Raw genomic sequence first — 15,731 nt, 5'->3', positions numbered from 1 at the left:
AGCAAACTACTAACTGCAACGGCAGCGAGGATGACAATAAGACGCATCCCTTCCTCCTCGGCGTCTCCTGTACAATAGCGTCATATCAGGTTTGATTCGTCTCACCTGCTGACGGTTCTCCTATCAGGTTTGCACAAAACCAGAACGATCGCCATCAGGGTGGTATTGCACGGAACGATTATCATTCGAAAAATCGTTCGGACTTGAACGATAATCGATTAGTGTAATAGACAACGATTAAACAACCAACGTGAAATTGTTGGTCGTTGAATAGAATTTGGACCTATTTTTATCGTTGATCAGTCGCATGTAATAAGACGTCGTTCGCAGAAGCGGCGATGGCAGGACGAACGCCATAACGATCATCGTGCTGTGTAATTGGGTGAACGATTTCAGGTCGTTTAAGTTCGTTTATGTTTAACTATTGATCGTCAAAAAATCGCTTTGTGTAATAGTACCCTTAGAATCCTGCTGCCTGGAGAAGGTGGATGCAGCCCGAGGACCGCTAAGAAAACAGCTAATAGAGGCTTCCAGACGGTCCTCGGGCTGCATCCACCTTCTCCAGGCAGCGGCATTCTAATGGCGATCTTTCGGGTTTGTACCTGAATTTGGCAAGTTGGCAAGTTGGCTCATCTCTATTCACAAAGCATCCATCACTTGTTCCCTGTCCACCGCATAGGGCGTATATGAGATCACTGGTGGTCTGACTGTTGGGAGCCCCCCATGAACGGTGTCCCCATTGACAATAACTTTGCTGTTTAACCCTTTAAATGTCACGATCAATAGTAACAACAGGATCTAGACAGTTTTATAAATCTCACACACCGATCCCATCTACCAACTATGTTTGCTACTAAATCCTCCATATGTGAATGCTCGGCTTGGCCAAATGTTCTGTGGTGGTAATAGAAAGAGTAGGCCGCTGCCAAACCTCTCTTAAAGAGAGAGTTCACTGGAAATGTTTTTCTTTTGCATCAATTGGTGCCAGAGAGTTATACTTTACTTCTGTAAAAAAAAAAAAAATCTCCAGTTTTCCAGTACTTATCAGCTGCTGTATGTCCTGCAGGAAGTGGTGTATTCTCTCCAGTCTGACACAGTGCTCTCTGCTGCCACCTCTGTCCATGTCAGGAACTGTCCAGAGCAGCAGCAAATCCCCACACCTAATGTTAGGAAAAGGGAAGCAATCACTCGTCCGAAGTCTGGATAAGCCCTTTAAATAGAAGTAATTTACAAATCTCTACAACTTCTGGACACTGATGGACTTAAAAACATTTTTGTTTCTCCGGAGTACCCCTTTTAAAGGGACAGCACCTGGACCTCACCCGAGGTGCTGACAGTGCAGTGTAGGTGTCTGGCCCCTTGTGTGTATGGTACCTGTAGTAAATGTGTCCATGCGGTAGGCTCTATACATTTTTGGAGTCTCCCATTGTAACCAAGAGTCAAAGAGAAGTAGTGGCTTTGTGTTTGTGCCGCTCTTCGGTACGCCTTACCACTTCTTCCTCCCCTGTTTTCCTGCACATTGATCAATGGCCGGCCTCCTGCTTCCTGCTGCCGCCGCCATCTTGTTGCGCGCATGCACCGTTGCTGGCAAGGGCTGCATGCCCGGACTTGGCAGTTCGCGTCTGCACCGCTTATCAGTCTGTCGGGTGCTCCTGGTGGCACGAATGGTGCATGCGCTGTAGGGCGGAGGAGTGACCCAACTGAGGGCAGTGGCTCCAGGCCCTGCGCCACCCCACAGGCACCTTTTGATGATGTCACTCCCTCTGCTTCGCCTGCTTCGGAATCCGGGCTCGGCGTGCATGCGCTGCTCCTCCACCCTATGATGCATGCACGATCTGTGTCACAAAGTGTGTGCGGCCGACATATCAGCGGTGCAATTGTGCAACAAGATGGCGGCTGTAAGTCAGCCAGTGGTAAATATTCAGGAAAAAGAGGGAGGAGGAAGTAGTGGTGAGGCGTGCTGAAGTGTGGCACACCCTGCACTGTTGTTGCAATGTTGTAATTGGGTTTATTAGGCAAATATGCCATTATGTGCATTCAAAAAGACTTCCCCCCCCCCCCCCCCCCATTCACTGCTTATTATCAGGAAATCTCGACTCTTTTACATCAGTCGCCCTGTGTAACCTATGGAGGGGGGAGGGGGGAGGAGGGAGATTAGTCACCAGCAGAGTACAAAGGATTACACAGAGGGACCTGTGTGAAAGCCGGTATTCAGAGGTCAGAGAGATCAGTTCCGACTTCAGAGTAGATAGCCCGGTGATGTAGCTGTAAATTAACTCCTTGTTGTCCTGTTTTGGTGCCTCATCTCCCTCCACCCCTCCCCTCTCTATAGAAAATCATGAAGACAGTGGGGAGAGCTTCAAACTGCTTTTTTATGATAAAAATTAATTTTTCAGCTAATAAATCCAATTACAAAGTTTCTTAAAATCGCCTGGACTATTGATTTCTGCAAAAAATTTAATGACTGTGACACTTACGTTTTCATAAGTTTATGATGGAATTTTTGCACAGTCAATCGTATTGACACATTGTCTGTATGGGGACAAGTCATCAGGTTCCGGTAACCTCTATCACAATATTTCCGGTCGCTGCAGATCAGGTCATGTTGCTTTACGGTGTTTTTAAGGAGGAATTTGCCATTCAATAACTATATGTAAAGTGCGGTCCCTGTGATGGCGGCCCAAGTCGCTGGAGTGGAACACGGAGTAAATCTTCTCTATTACTGAGGAGCAGATAAAGCCGGAGCACACGGCACTTTAGCTCACGCTGTTCTGTGTGAGGGATGCCAAGTTCATTAAACTATTCATCTCGGAGAGAGAGAGGCCGGTGCGGCAGCAGCAGCGTGCCCATAAACTGCTGCGGCCATGCTGGGATATGAAAGGCAGACTGAACCCGTTTTTAAGAGGTGCTCAGATCTCGGCTCCTACTTACAGCACAGGCAGCCGGAGAGATGGAGAGAGGCCCCGGCAGTGGGCAGCCACACCACAGCTCAGCACATGGATGGATTATAGTCAGTGACCGTTCCTGCTGGCTGATAACCGCACCATATTCTGTAGGGAGATGGGGAGTGAAGAGCATAGACAAGCGCTTCTTCTGGCTTTATCTAAGGATTAGAGATGAGTGAACCTGGAGCATGCTCGAGTCGATCCGAACCCGAACGTTCGGCATTTGATTATCGGTGGCTGCTGAAGTTGGATAAAGCCATAAGGCTATGTGGAAATCATGGATATAGTCATTGGCTGTATCCATGTTTTCCAGACAACCTTAGAGCTTTATCCAAGTTCAGCAGCCCCAGCTAATCAAATGCCGAACGTTCGGGTTCGGAGCGACTCAAACCCGAACCAGGTTCGCTCATCTCTACTAATGATCTGTGGGGATCAAAATGTTTTTTTTTTTTTTTTTAAGGGGAACTATCAGCCGGCTAGACCAATCTAATCGGCTCATATCCCCCTATTGTGCACAGGGTGCTGAGGAGGAAAGTGTGTCTGTAATGGTTGGGCGGTAAACCGTTAGGAGCACTGGGGGCGGGGCTTCCACTCAGCACAGATCCAGCCCGCCCACAGCCGGTCCCCTTCACTGATAATGATGGGGGGGCAGATGTGCCAGACTGCCCTCTCTAATGATCATCAATGGAGGGCTGGATCGGTGCTTTAGGGGGCAGCCGGCCTGCCCCCAGTGCTCCTAACAACTTACCAGCCGGAAACGGTGCAGAGGACAACATGCCTTCATCCTTAGCATCCCGTTCGCAATAGGTACATATCAGCAGGTTAGATTAGTCTAACCTGCTGATCGTTCCCCTTTAAATATATAAAGTGGCAGGGATACTTCTCATGCTATTACTTGCATTCACCCACATTTCTATTTAAAGGGTTACTCTGGAGAAAATAAAAATTACCTGGTGTCAGAAAGTTATACAGATTTGTAAATGACTTCTATTTAAAAAAGTCTCCAGTCTTCCAGTACATATCAGCTGCTGTATGTCCTGCAGGAAGTGGTGTATTCTTTCCACTCTGCTGCCACCTCTGTCCATGTCAGGAACTGTCCAGAGCTGGAGAGGTTTTCTATGGGGATTTGTTACTGCTCTGGACAGTTCCTGACATGGACAGAGGTGGCAGCAGAGAGCACTATGTCAGACTGGAAACAATACGTGACTTCCTTTAAAGTGTCAGTCGTATTTTTATATATTATTATTATTATTATTATTTATTTTTTTGCAGAAATAGTCCAGGCGATTTTAAGAAACGTTGTAATTGGGTTTATTAGGCAAATCTGCCATTATCTGCATTCAAAAAGACTTTCCCAAGCCCCCCCCCCCCTCCTCTCTCTCATCCATTGCTCATTATCAGGAAATCTCGACTCTTTTACATCAGTTAAGCCCTGTGTAACCTATGGAGACGGGAGGGGGGAGATTAGTCGCCAGCAGAGAGCAGAGAACAAAGGATTACACAGTGGGAGCTGTGTGAAAGCCAGTATTCAGAGGTCAGATAGGTCAGTGCTTACTTCAAAGGAGTTAGCCCGGTGATGTAGCTGTAAATTAACTCTTTGTTATCCTATTTTGGTGCCTCATCTCCCTCCACCCCTCCCCTCTCCATAGAAAACCATGAAGACAGGGGGGGGGAGAGCTTCACACTGCTTTTTCATGATAAAAATACATTTTTCGGCTAATAAACCCAATTACAAAGTTTCTGAAAATCGCCTGAACTATTGATTTCTGCCAAAAAAAAAATTTAAATGACAGGTACACCTTTAATGTAGCCGTATACTATACTGTTGTAACACTAAAACTCCCATCATGCCTGAACAGATAAAGCTTTGGGAATTGTAGTTGTGCCACAGCCGGAGTCTGACACCTGTGCTCTAACCGGTGTGATTGTTTGCCCCTTGGGGTCATTCTCACTGGCTGCTTATACTGAGATATCAGCCATGTCTGGTGCCGCATCCAGACCTTCATTACAGCCAGATCCCCGTGATTTCTAGCTCTAAATAATGGGGCCAATCTTCTGAATGCAAAAAAAAAAAAAAAATGACTTTCCATCAATACTTCATAATAAATTTTTCATTGGGATGCCTTGAAATGCACAGACCCATTGGCTGACGGAGAGGAGCTGGCAGAGATGTGTGCACCGGCGGAGTGACAGCTCTAACCCAAGCCAAACCCTCTCCATGTGAACCAGAAGACCAATCAACAAGGATGGGAGTTGTCCTTGTTGTTGCTGCGGAATGCATATAATATATATATATATATATATATATATATATATATATATATATATATATATATATATATATATATATATATTTTTTTTTTATTTTTATTTTTTTTTTTCAAATCAACTGGTGTCAGTAAGTTACATAGTTTTGTAATTTACTTCTATTTAAAAATCTCCAGTCTTCCTATACTTATCAGCTGCTGTATGCCCTGCAGGAAGTGGTGTATTCTTTCCAGTCTGACAAAGTACTCTCTGCTGCCACCTCTGTCCATGTCAGGAACTGTCCAGAGCAGGAAAGTTTTTTTATGGGGATTTGCTGCTACTGATCTGGACAGCGGTGGTAGCTGATAAGTACTGGAAGACTGTAGACTTTTAAATAGAAGTAAATTACAAATTTATATAACTTTCTGAAACCACTTGATTTGAAAAAAGAAAAAAAAAAATCAATGGCGTACCCCTTTAAAGCCATTACTTTGTGATTGGTCCACCCTACGCTAATCCTGAAACTGAATTGGTGTGTGTACTGGTCTAGCGCTGCGCTTCCTGCCTCATCAGACTTGAGTGATAGATCTTCACCAATAGCCAAACCGGGAGACATCTAGTAATCGAGGTTGGTGGGAGGAAACCCTCCGAGGACGGCCTGATAGGGATGGAGTGGGGATTAAGCTGCTACCATAACACATGGGCTAAATGGGTACTATGAGCTTGAAACGGGTGACGTGGCCTTAGGGCCCTATTCCATGGGACGATTATCGTTCAAATTATCGTTTAGTCGTTCTAATGTAAGCGATAATCGTTCGTTTGAATAGCAGTTAACGATTAATGACCGAACAAGAAAACGTTGATTGCTTAATAAGACCTGGACCTATTTTTATCGTTGATCATTCGCATTGAATAAGAAGTAGTTTGCAGTAGTGACGAAAGCAATAGCGACGACAAGACGAACGCAAGAACGATCATAAGTAACGATTATCATTCCATGTAAATGGGCGAACGATTTCAGGTCTTTCGTTTGAAATTGTTTATGGTTAATGATTATGCGAACGATAATCGTCCCGTGGAATAGGGCCCTTAGAATACCAGGTTGTGTGGGCTGACTCGTGCTGCATCACTGCTGCGGATGAATGGGTTCAGGTTGCAACATGCAGCCCACTGCGGCCTGAGAGTCCATTCATCTATCCGAATATTGCTGAGCATAGCGCACTATTTCTATGTGTTCTCTGGATTGGTGGATACCCACTCATTTGTCCACTATCCGCCATCCCATGGGTAGGCTATAACTTTCTGTAAAAGAGAAAGACCCTTTAAACTTAAGAGCTAAAATCCCCCAGCATTCCCTGCTGCTTTAGTGTCTTTTCAGGCTAACATTGGTCGAATACTCTTGGATAGATCTTCTTTACGTCTGGCATTGTGCAGTCATTTGATGTATAGAGAGCAAGATTATAGGTATTATGAGGTCTTATTTTTCCATGAAGAATTCACATGTCACATGTACAGCAGGGACAGAGCGTATGGTATACCGCTTTCCGGCCATTAGGGGGAGCTCGCCACAGCACACTCGTACAGCACAGCAGGGACAGCGTATGGTATGGCAGCTTCCAGCCACTAGGGGGAGCTCACCACAGCATACTCATTCAGCTCAGCAGGGACAGCGTACGGTATGGCGGCAGGTGACGGCCTACTGTGTGCATCTCTACAGCTATAGGTGAAGGTAGGAGATAACGAAGACAGGCTAAAAGAATCCCAGCTGCATGCCCTGGTGTTCTGTTCGACGGGCATGCTTCCAAATAAAAACTTTGCTAGGTCATACTTTCGAAAAAAAAATTTTTTCATTCTTATGGACACACACATTCACACCCCCCATATACTGTATATGTGTGTATCTCCCCACAGTAGATGAGTGCACGCTCTTGATCTCACCCCATGCCATTTTCCCCAGTTGTCTGCACTACCCCAGGTCCACCACTGGAGGGCGCGCTCGCCTCATCTTCCTCGCTCTCACAATTGACCAATACTCGGCTGTGCAGATGCACATATGGCTGAATATTATCTTTTTATAGTTACAATTATGAGCAATTGGAGGAAATGACAGCTGAATTATACAGTGCTCATTTTATTTGTTTTACTTTTACATTCTAAATTTGTGCAAATGCAAACATGAAATTAACATGAGGCGTTTGCAGGCAGCGCTCACCTTGGCCTATTCCCAGCACAGCCACATACACAATTACATGCTGTTTACCTCCGTATAGCACTCATGTCATCTATTTTACTTGTCAGATTTCTGAAAGGCATAAAGGAGCAGCGGCCGCCGCCGGCTGAATCACTGCTTGCTTAGAGAATGATTTAGCCTTCACGGGGAGAACGGGGACGCAAAATTGCAAATGGCATTTTATTCCTGCGTGGTTTTACCGTGACTTTAACTTGATTGGGGAAATGAAAGGTTTACAGCAGGAAGAAACACACCACGGGCTCGGACCTGGATACATTACACAGTGTCCTAGGAGGGGGCCCTGAGTATGGAGCCCCCAGTATGTGGGCAGGGGTCCGCATACATTACACAGGGTCCTATGATGGGGCCCTGTGTATGGAGCCCCCAGTATGTGGGCAGGGGCCTGGATACATTACCCAGTGTCCTAGGAGGGGGCCTGGAGTATGGAGCCACAGTATGTGGGCAGGGGCCTGGATACAATATACAGTGTGCTAGGAGGGGGCCCGAGTATGGAGCCCCCAGTATGTCGGCAGGGGTCTGGATACAATATACAGTGTCCTAGGAAGGGGCCCTGAGTATAGAGCCCCCAGTATGTGGGCAGGGGCCTGGATACATTACCCAGTGTCCTAGGAGGGGGCCCGAGTATGGAGCCACCAGTATGTGGGCAGGGGTCTGGATACAATATACAGTGTCCTAGGAAGGGGCCCTGAGTATAGAGCCCCCAGTATGTGGGCAGGGGTCTGGATACAATATACAGTGTCCTAGGAAGGGGCCCTGAGTATAGAGCCCCCAGTATGTGGGCAGGGGTCTGGATACAATATACAGTGTCCTAGGAGGGGGCCTTAGTATGGAGCCCCCAGTATGTGGGCAGGGGCCCGGATACAATATACAATGTCCTAGGAGGGGGCCCTGAGTATGGAGCCCCCAGTATGTGGGCAGGGGTCTGGATACAATATACAGTGTCCTAGGAGAGGGCCCTGAGTATGGAGCCACCAGTATGTGGGCAGGGGTCTGGATACAATATACAGTGTCCTAGGAGGGGGCCCTGAGTATGGAGCCTACAGTATGTGGGCAGGGGTCTGGATACAATATACAGTGTCCTAGGAGGGGGCCCTGAGTATGGAGCCCCCCCAGTATGTGGGCAGGGGTCCGGATGCAATATACAGTGTCCTTGGAGGGGGCCTGGAGTATGGGCAGAGTTATGCCAAGCAAGTATGAATGGTGTAGGAGACTACTGCTAATTATGCTGTTATACTCCAGGTACAGCATTAGGGGGCGCTTCAGTAGAGTATGGGATCCTTTACAAGTAGGTGTGATTCCGATTTCAATTTTTTTTCAATTTTTATTATTTTTGTCTGTAGAATTCCTTAACAGAGCTCTCCACCTCTACAGCAACAGTATCGGGAGTGCCAGGAGCTGCTGAGCCTCTACCAGAAGTACCTGTCAGAGCAGCAGGAGAAGCTCAACCTGTCTGTAACCGAGATGAGCAGCGCCAGGAGTAGCCGTCCCCAGCAGGTGAGCCACTCTGTACCTCTCCGTTCTGCAGAGCATTGCACGGTGACTCTAGTCTGCAGGCGTCACCACCTTCCTGCCCCACCGCAGCTGTCTGGCGCTCTCGGTAACACTCAGCAGGGTCAGGGGGAGCCATCCCTAGCAGGTGAGTTACCCCATACCCCTCCTCTCTGCAGAGCATTGCACAGCACCTCCAGTCTGCAGGCTCCACCACCCTCCTGCCCCCCCAGCAGCTGGCTGGCGCTCTCAGTAACACTCAGCAGGGTCAGGGGGAGCCCGATGTTTGTTTTCTAATGAAGAGCAATTAGCGCTCTGTATATTTTCTAATACAGCGAAAGGACATTTTAATGGTTGAATCAATTATGCAAATGGTCTCGCCTCTGCGGAGGTGCAGATAATGTGTGTTGGACACAGAGCAAAGTCTATACAAACGCTGCGAGGGAGCCGACGGGAAAGGGTTTCGGCTACAAAGCTCGCGTGGCGCTTGCGTCAAAGATAATGTCATTTTTCTAGGGAAAAAGCAAAGAACTTTATAAAGTGACGGAAGCGAAGGCAGGGGGACAGAGAGACCTAGGGGGAGATTTATCAAACATGGTGTAAAGTGAAACTGGCTGAGTTGCCCCTAGCCCCTAGCAAAGATTTAAAGTTTACCTGTCATTGTAAAAAAAAAAAAAAACTTGACATGTCAAAACTTTTGATCAGTCTGTGTCTAAGTCTTCAGACCTGTAACGCTCCCTGCTCTGTGTCAGTGAAGAGAGTTGGGCTCCATAGACTTACATTAGGAGCATGACTCATCACGTGGCACAGGGCCCAGGGGAGGGCCACCCTTAGTGTGGTCTTCTCCCCGCTCATTCTCATCGGTATGTGTCTTAACACTCAAACCTGGACCAATCAAAACTTTTGATATGTCTCTGAAGTTTTTATGACGACGGGTTCACATAAATAATGATGATGCCAGGAGTTCCAGATTCCGGTCTCTAGCACATCATCCCTATTCATGGACCGTGCATGGAGCGTCTGAGTGCTGCCCAACTTATTTTGTCAGTGCTCCTGCCAGTCTTTTCGGTCATGTGAAGCGTAAAGGAGAAGTTTGGTGAAATTTTTTATTAAAGTATTGTATTGACCACCAAAAGTTATACAAATCACCAATATACACTTATTATGGGAAATCCACATAAAGTGCTTTTTTCCCAGCACTTACTACTGCATCAGGGCTTCACTTCCTGGCTAAAATGGTGATGTCACTTCCTGGATAACATGGTGATGTCACGACCCGACTCCCAGAGCTGTGTGGGCTGTGGCTGCTGGAGAGGATGATGGCAGGGGGATGCTCAGTGTCCCTCCAGTGCCCTGTGTCCCTCAGTGTCCCTCTGCCATCATTCTCTCCAGCAGCCACAGCCCGCACAACTCTGGGAGTCGGGTCGTGACATCGCCATGTTATCCAGGAAGTGACATCGCCATGTTATCCAGGAAGTGACATCGCCATGTTATCCAGGAAGTGACATCGCCATGTTATCCAGGAAGTGACATCGCCATTTTATCCAGGAAGTGACATCGCCATGTTATCCAGGAAGTGACATCGCCATGTTATCCAGGAAGTGACATCGCCATGTTATCCAGGAAGTGACATCGCTATGTTATCCAGGAAGTGAAGCCTTGATGCAGTAGTAACTGCAGGGAAAAAAGCATCTTTTGTGCATTTCCTGTAATAAGTGTATATTGGGGATTTGTATAACTTTTGGGGGGCAATGCAATACATTAATAATTTATTTTTGCAGGCCTTCTCCTTTAAAAAACTAAAAATAAAAATCTAAGAGGACTTTCATAGATTTAAAGATGGGACAGCCAAGTCTGTCACTGCAAAAAAAAAAAAAAATGCATTTACGCTCACAAATTTGCAGACGCACAAGCACAGATCTGGATAGATGAAGATGAAAACTGATGACAAAGAGGACAAACAAACGACCCGTAGCAAACACCATAGAAATGGATTTGTTAATGGACGGATACGGAGCGGAGCATACAAAATGCACGCTGCTTCTTCTTCCCCACTAAAGCACCGAATCAACAAAAACCAAAGGAGGCGGTAAAGGCTTGGTTTATATTGTTCAGAGCGCCAAGTCCCGTCCTTCCTCCCCCGCTGCCTGCATCCTCCCTAACAAACCGAGCATCTCGGAGGAAAGCGTAAATGTCCCTACTTCAATCTCATTTTAATGACACACTCGAGCCTGGGCCCGAAATGTCATCCTCTGTGTTGTAAAACCTTTACAAAGTTGAATAAAGCTTACACATAAGAGCAATCAGCGCTGATAGCAGCAGCAGGCAAAATACCAGTTTCCAGGAATAAATTTTACATGAATCCGCCACTCTCCAGACGATTTGAATTTTAAATGTTTTTTAAAAATGTGACATCTTCATGGCACGGAATACTATGTAAGAAGAGCCGGGGAAACCGTAAAACCGGAATTTGTGGTATTTTCCCAATTTCCCAATCACTTTCGATGTGACTACGGAAAACACCAATTAAGCAACTTTACCATTTAAATAATTTACGGCCCCCGTGACCTATTCACAGAAAACAGCTCTAAACCGGAGCAACAGAGTTTTGCTGTATGGTTTATAGGCCTCACGGATTGAGGAGGAGGAGGGGGGGGTGAGTATACCTGAACATTTGGAAAACTGCAGTGTTGCGTTCCCCCCGAGCTGTTATGATGATAATAGACGATCTGTCTGCCGCTGTTGTCCTCTTTTCCTTAATTAGGACACGTCTTATTTTATTTTTTTTTCCTTTTTCTAATTTTTTTCTCTCATTGAAAACTTTTTTTTTTTGTAGTTTGGCGTTAAGCAGGTTGTCTGATCAATTTTTCTTTTTCTCTAATAGATTTCTCAAATTTTTTGGTTCATATTGGCATAAAGGTTCTTACCTGTTCAGCAACCTGGCGCTTCACTTCTTATCTCTGGCCACTTTGGAGTTATACATTCCGAGATAGGGGGTGGGGTGCATGTCCATGAGCATTGCATGCTGGCAAAAACCTTCCCCCCCCCCCCCCCCCAATGTCCAATAGCTGCCCAACATTGTGGTAACATTGGGACAGCTATACTCACAACATGCCCCTGCCCTCCCTCCAGTCTTCCCAGGCGGCCACAGGGAGGGAGTCCCGGGTAGAATATCCTCGGATAACCCTCAAGTTGTTTAAACTGGAACGTACAATGTTTTTGGGAATTTTCTGAGAATATTCTTTCCCGAATGGATCTTTTAATATGACATCATTGAAAAACTTCCAACAATTTTTTTTTTTGTAGGGGATATAACTGTTTATTATTGGATGTTAAAGTGTCACTGTCGTGTGTATTTTTTTGTTATTATTATTATTGGTAGAGCAATAGTCCAGGTGATTTTAAGAAACTTTGTAATTGGGTTTATTAGGCAAATCTGCCATTATCTGCTTTCAGAAAGACTTTCCCCAGGCCCCCCCCCTCATCCACTGCTCATTATCAGGAAATCTCGACTAATTTACATCAGTCGGATCCTGTCTGTGCTATGGGGAGGAGGGAGATTAGTCGCCAGTAGAGAGCAGAGAACAAAGGATTACACAGTGGGAGCTGTGTGAAAGCCGCTGACAGTATGTAAATCCCAGCCCCATTAACCCCCCGCTGCCCGGGATGATACATTACCGGCAGCTTGATCCAGCCGCATCTGAGACTGACGGCTCCCGGAGGTCCCACACAGCTAATCAGTGCACGGCCACGCCGTTATTGACAGTTATTAAAGGTGTTTAGCTGCGCTTCGGCTTTCCAGACCTGATGGTAATTGTAGTTTTGCAACAGCTGGAGGGGTGTATAGGCACCTTTTTGTCTCCTGCATTTGTTGTATCTGTGTACAACTCTTAAGGTTAAAGGCTTTGGGCCGTATTACAAGGCGTAATCCGTGCTGATCTCCTACCTTGGTGCTTATTACATGGCTTGTTGGCTCTGCACTAGAGATGAGCGAACTGGGTTCGGGTTCGAGTCCATCCGAACCCGAACGTTCGGTATTTGATAAGCGGGGGCTGCTGAACTTGGATAAAGCTCTAAGGTTGTCTGGAAAACATGGATACAGCCAATGACCTTAGGGCTTTATCCAACTTCAGCAGCCACCGCTAATTAGATGCCGAACGTTCAGGTTCAGATGGACTCGAGCATGCTCCAGGTTCACTCATCTCTACTCTGCACTAATGACTGCTAGATCATATGTGTTGTTCTTTGCTTTAAAGGGGTACTCCAGCCATGTCAGGATCTGTCCAGAGCTGTATCGGTTTTCTATGGGGATTGGCTGCTGCACTGGACAGTTCCTGACATGAACAGAGATGAGAGCACTGTGTCAGACTGGAGAAAATACACCACTTCCTGCAGGGCATACAGCAGCTACTAAGTACTGGCATACTGGAGATGAAAAAAAAAACAACTTTCTGATACCAGTTGATTTGAAAAAAAAAAAAATTGCCAGCGTACCCCTTTAATCTGTCATTGGCTGCACATGCCTATTCTGCGTGGATATGTTCAATGAGAATTGCCTTTGCTCACTTTTTACCCGATCTCTGGCCCTATCGCATGAGACGTTCTCCATCTGCATTGATAGATAATCGGCCATATACCCCCTTCAGGTCACCGTTGCCTCCGGAGCAGCGGTCATCTCTGAGATCTTTCGGAGTTCCCGTTACAGAAGGGATCTATTCATTTGGGATGTGAAGGATTTTTTGGCCGGAGACATCTCGGGCGTCTTCTCTCGTTGGCGGCGGCATCTTTGGAGACTCTTATCCTCTTGTCACTAGGGTTCAGCTCTATATTATTATTAGCTTAATCTTCCCGGCTCTGCAGATAGTCAGGCAGCACAGTCGTCTCCAGTCATTCCATGGAGTTCCTTGCCGGGCGGCGTTCTCTGCTGTCAGCAGCTCCATCTGTGATAACTCCGCAGCCACGGGGCCCGGAGTAGTTTTTTAATGAGCGTTTGTGCCAGTTTCTCACATTGGTTTGGACATCTCGTAGCCCTGGTGGTGGCCGTGAGTCATGGCCACCGGCTGTGGCGGCAACTGCTTGGCTGCTATGGGCAGAGAACAATAATTCTTCATTTGTGTAATATCCCTGCATTGAGATGGAAGACGGCATAATGTGTGTGTTTCTTCACTCCGTGGTAGAGAATGGGCCCCGGGGGGTCGCTTAGGAAGACATTAGCCAAAGGAACAACATCCAACTCTTCTTTTTCAGTCCAGTAGGTTTCATATTCTTACATTTTTGAGTTGTCTCGTAGCAAATGAAGACGTATTCCTTTTATTGTGTGTGTTAAAAGCCCCCCCCCCCCCCGCCATGACATAATATAGAGCCAACATATCGGGAATTACACAGTAATTGTCGAAACAAGAGCTTACAATCTATGAGGAGATAGGAGACACAAGAAGTGAGGACCCTGATCACAAGAGCTTACACTCTATGAGGAGGAGACACAAGAGGAGTGAGGACCCTGATCACAAGAGCTTACACTCTATGAGGAGAGAGACACAAGAAGAGTGTGGAGCCTGATCACAAGAGCTTGCACTCTGAGGAGACAGGGGGAGTGAGGACCCTGATCACAAGAGCTTACACTCTATGAGGAGACACAAGAGGAGTGTGGAGCCTGATCACAAGAGCTTACAATCTATGAGGGAGAGACACAAGAGGAGTGAGGACCCTGATCACAAGAGCTTACACTCTGAGGAGACAGGGGGACACAAGAGGAGTGAGGAGCCTGATCACAAGAGCTTGCAATCTATGAGGAGGAGACACAAGAGAAGTGAGGAGCCTGATCACAAGAGCTTACACTTTATGAGGAGACACAAGAGGAGTGAGGAACCTGATCACAAGAGCTTACACTCTATGAGGAGAGAGACACAAGAGGAGTGAGGAGCCTGATCACAAGAGCTTACACTCTATGAGGAGACACAAGGGGAGTGAGGACCCTGATCACAAGAGCTTACACTCTATGAGGAGACACAAGGGGAGTGAGGACCCTGATCACAAGAGCTTACACTCTATGAGGAGAGAGACACAAGAGGAGTGAGGAGCCTGATCACAAGAGCTTACACTCTATGAGGAGAGAGAGACACAAGAGGAGTGAAGACCCTGATCACAAGAGCTTACACTCTATGAGGAGACAGGAGACACAAGAGGAGTGAGGAGCCTGATCACAAGAGCTTACACTCTATGAGGAGGAGACACAAGGGGAGTGAGGACCCTGATCACAAGAGCTTACACTCTATGAGGAGGAGACACAAGAGGAGTGAGGAGCCTGATCACAAGAGCTTACACTCTATGAGGAGGAGACACAAGAGGAGTGAGGAGCCTGATCACAAGAGCTTACACTCTATGAGGAGACACAAGAGGAGTGAGGAACCTGATCACAAGAGCTTACACTCTATGAGGAGAAAGACACAAGAGGAGTGAGGACCCTGATCACAAGAGCTTACACTCTATGAGGAGACACAAGAGGAGTGAGGAGCCTGATCACAAGAGCTTACACTCTATGAGGAGGAGACACAAGAGGAGTGAGGAGCCTGATCACAAGAGCTTACAATCTATGAAGAGGAGACACAAGAGGAGTGAGGACCCTGATAATTGAGCTCCTGAGCTCCCCCTAGAGGTGGCAGCGAGGAAAGAGAATTTCAGCATTTGACGCTACTGGTTATGCAGCTCCGACCACTATAAATTTATATTTTGAAATGAACCAAAGGCAAAATGGGGGTGTAGAGGGTAAGGGGGCGATTTACTTATTTTATTTCCCTAAA

The 15,731-nt window shown here is 46.7% G+C and overlaps 1 protein-coding gene across 2 annotated transcripts in view; it reads left to right on the top strand.

The window, feature by feature from the left end:
- KIAA1328 (KIAA1328 ortholog) overlaps positions 1–15,731 on the top strand; it is a 110,965-nt gene that overhangs the window by 48,185 nt on the left and 47,049 nt on the right. For both annotated transcript variants that reach the window (XM_069963265.1, XM_069963266.1), the window contains one exon: positions 8,807–8,937. In XM_069963265.1, coding sequence (XP_069819366.1) covers positions 8,807–8,937 — 131 coding nt within the window. The remainder of the gene's footprint in view (positions 1–8,806; positions 8,938–15,731) is intronic.

Source organism: Dendropsophus ebraccatus, chromosome 3, assembly GCF_027789765.1.
Source record: "Dendropsophus ebraccatus isolate aDenEbr1 chromosome 3, aDenEbr1.pat, whole genome shotgun sequence".
Classification (NCBI taxonomy): domain Eukaryota; kingdom Metazoa; phylum Chordata; class Amphibia; order Anura; family Hylidae; genus Dendropsophus; species Dendropsophus ebraccatus.
Note: the sequence above shows the minus strand (reverse complement) of the source record. Positions and strands in the feature narration are given on the sequence as shown.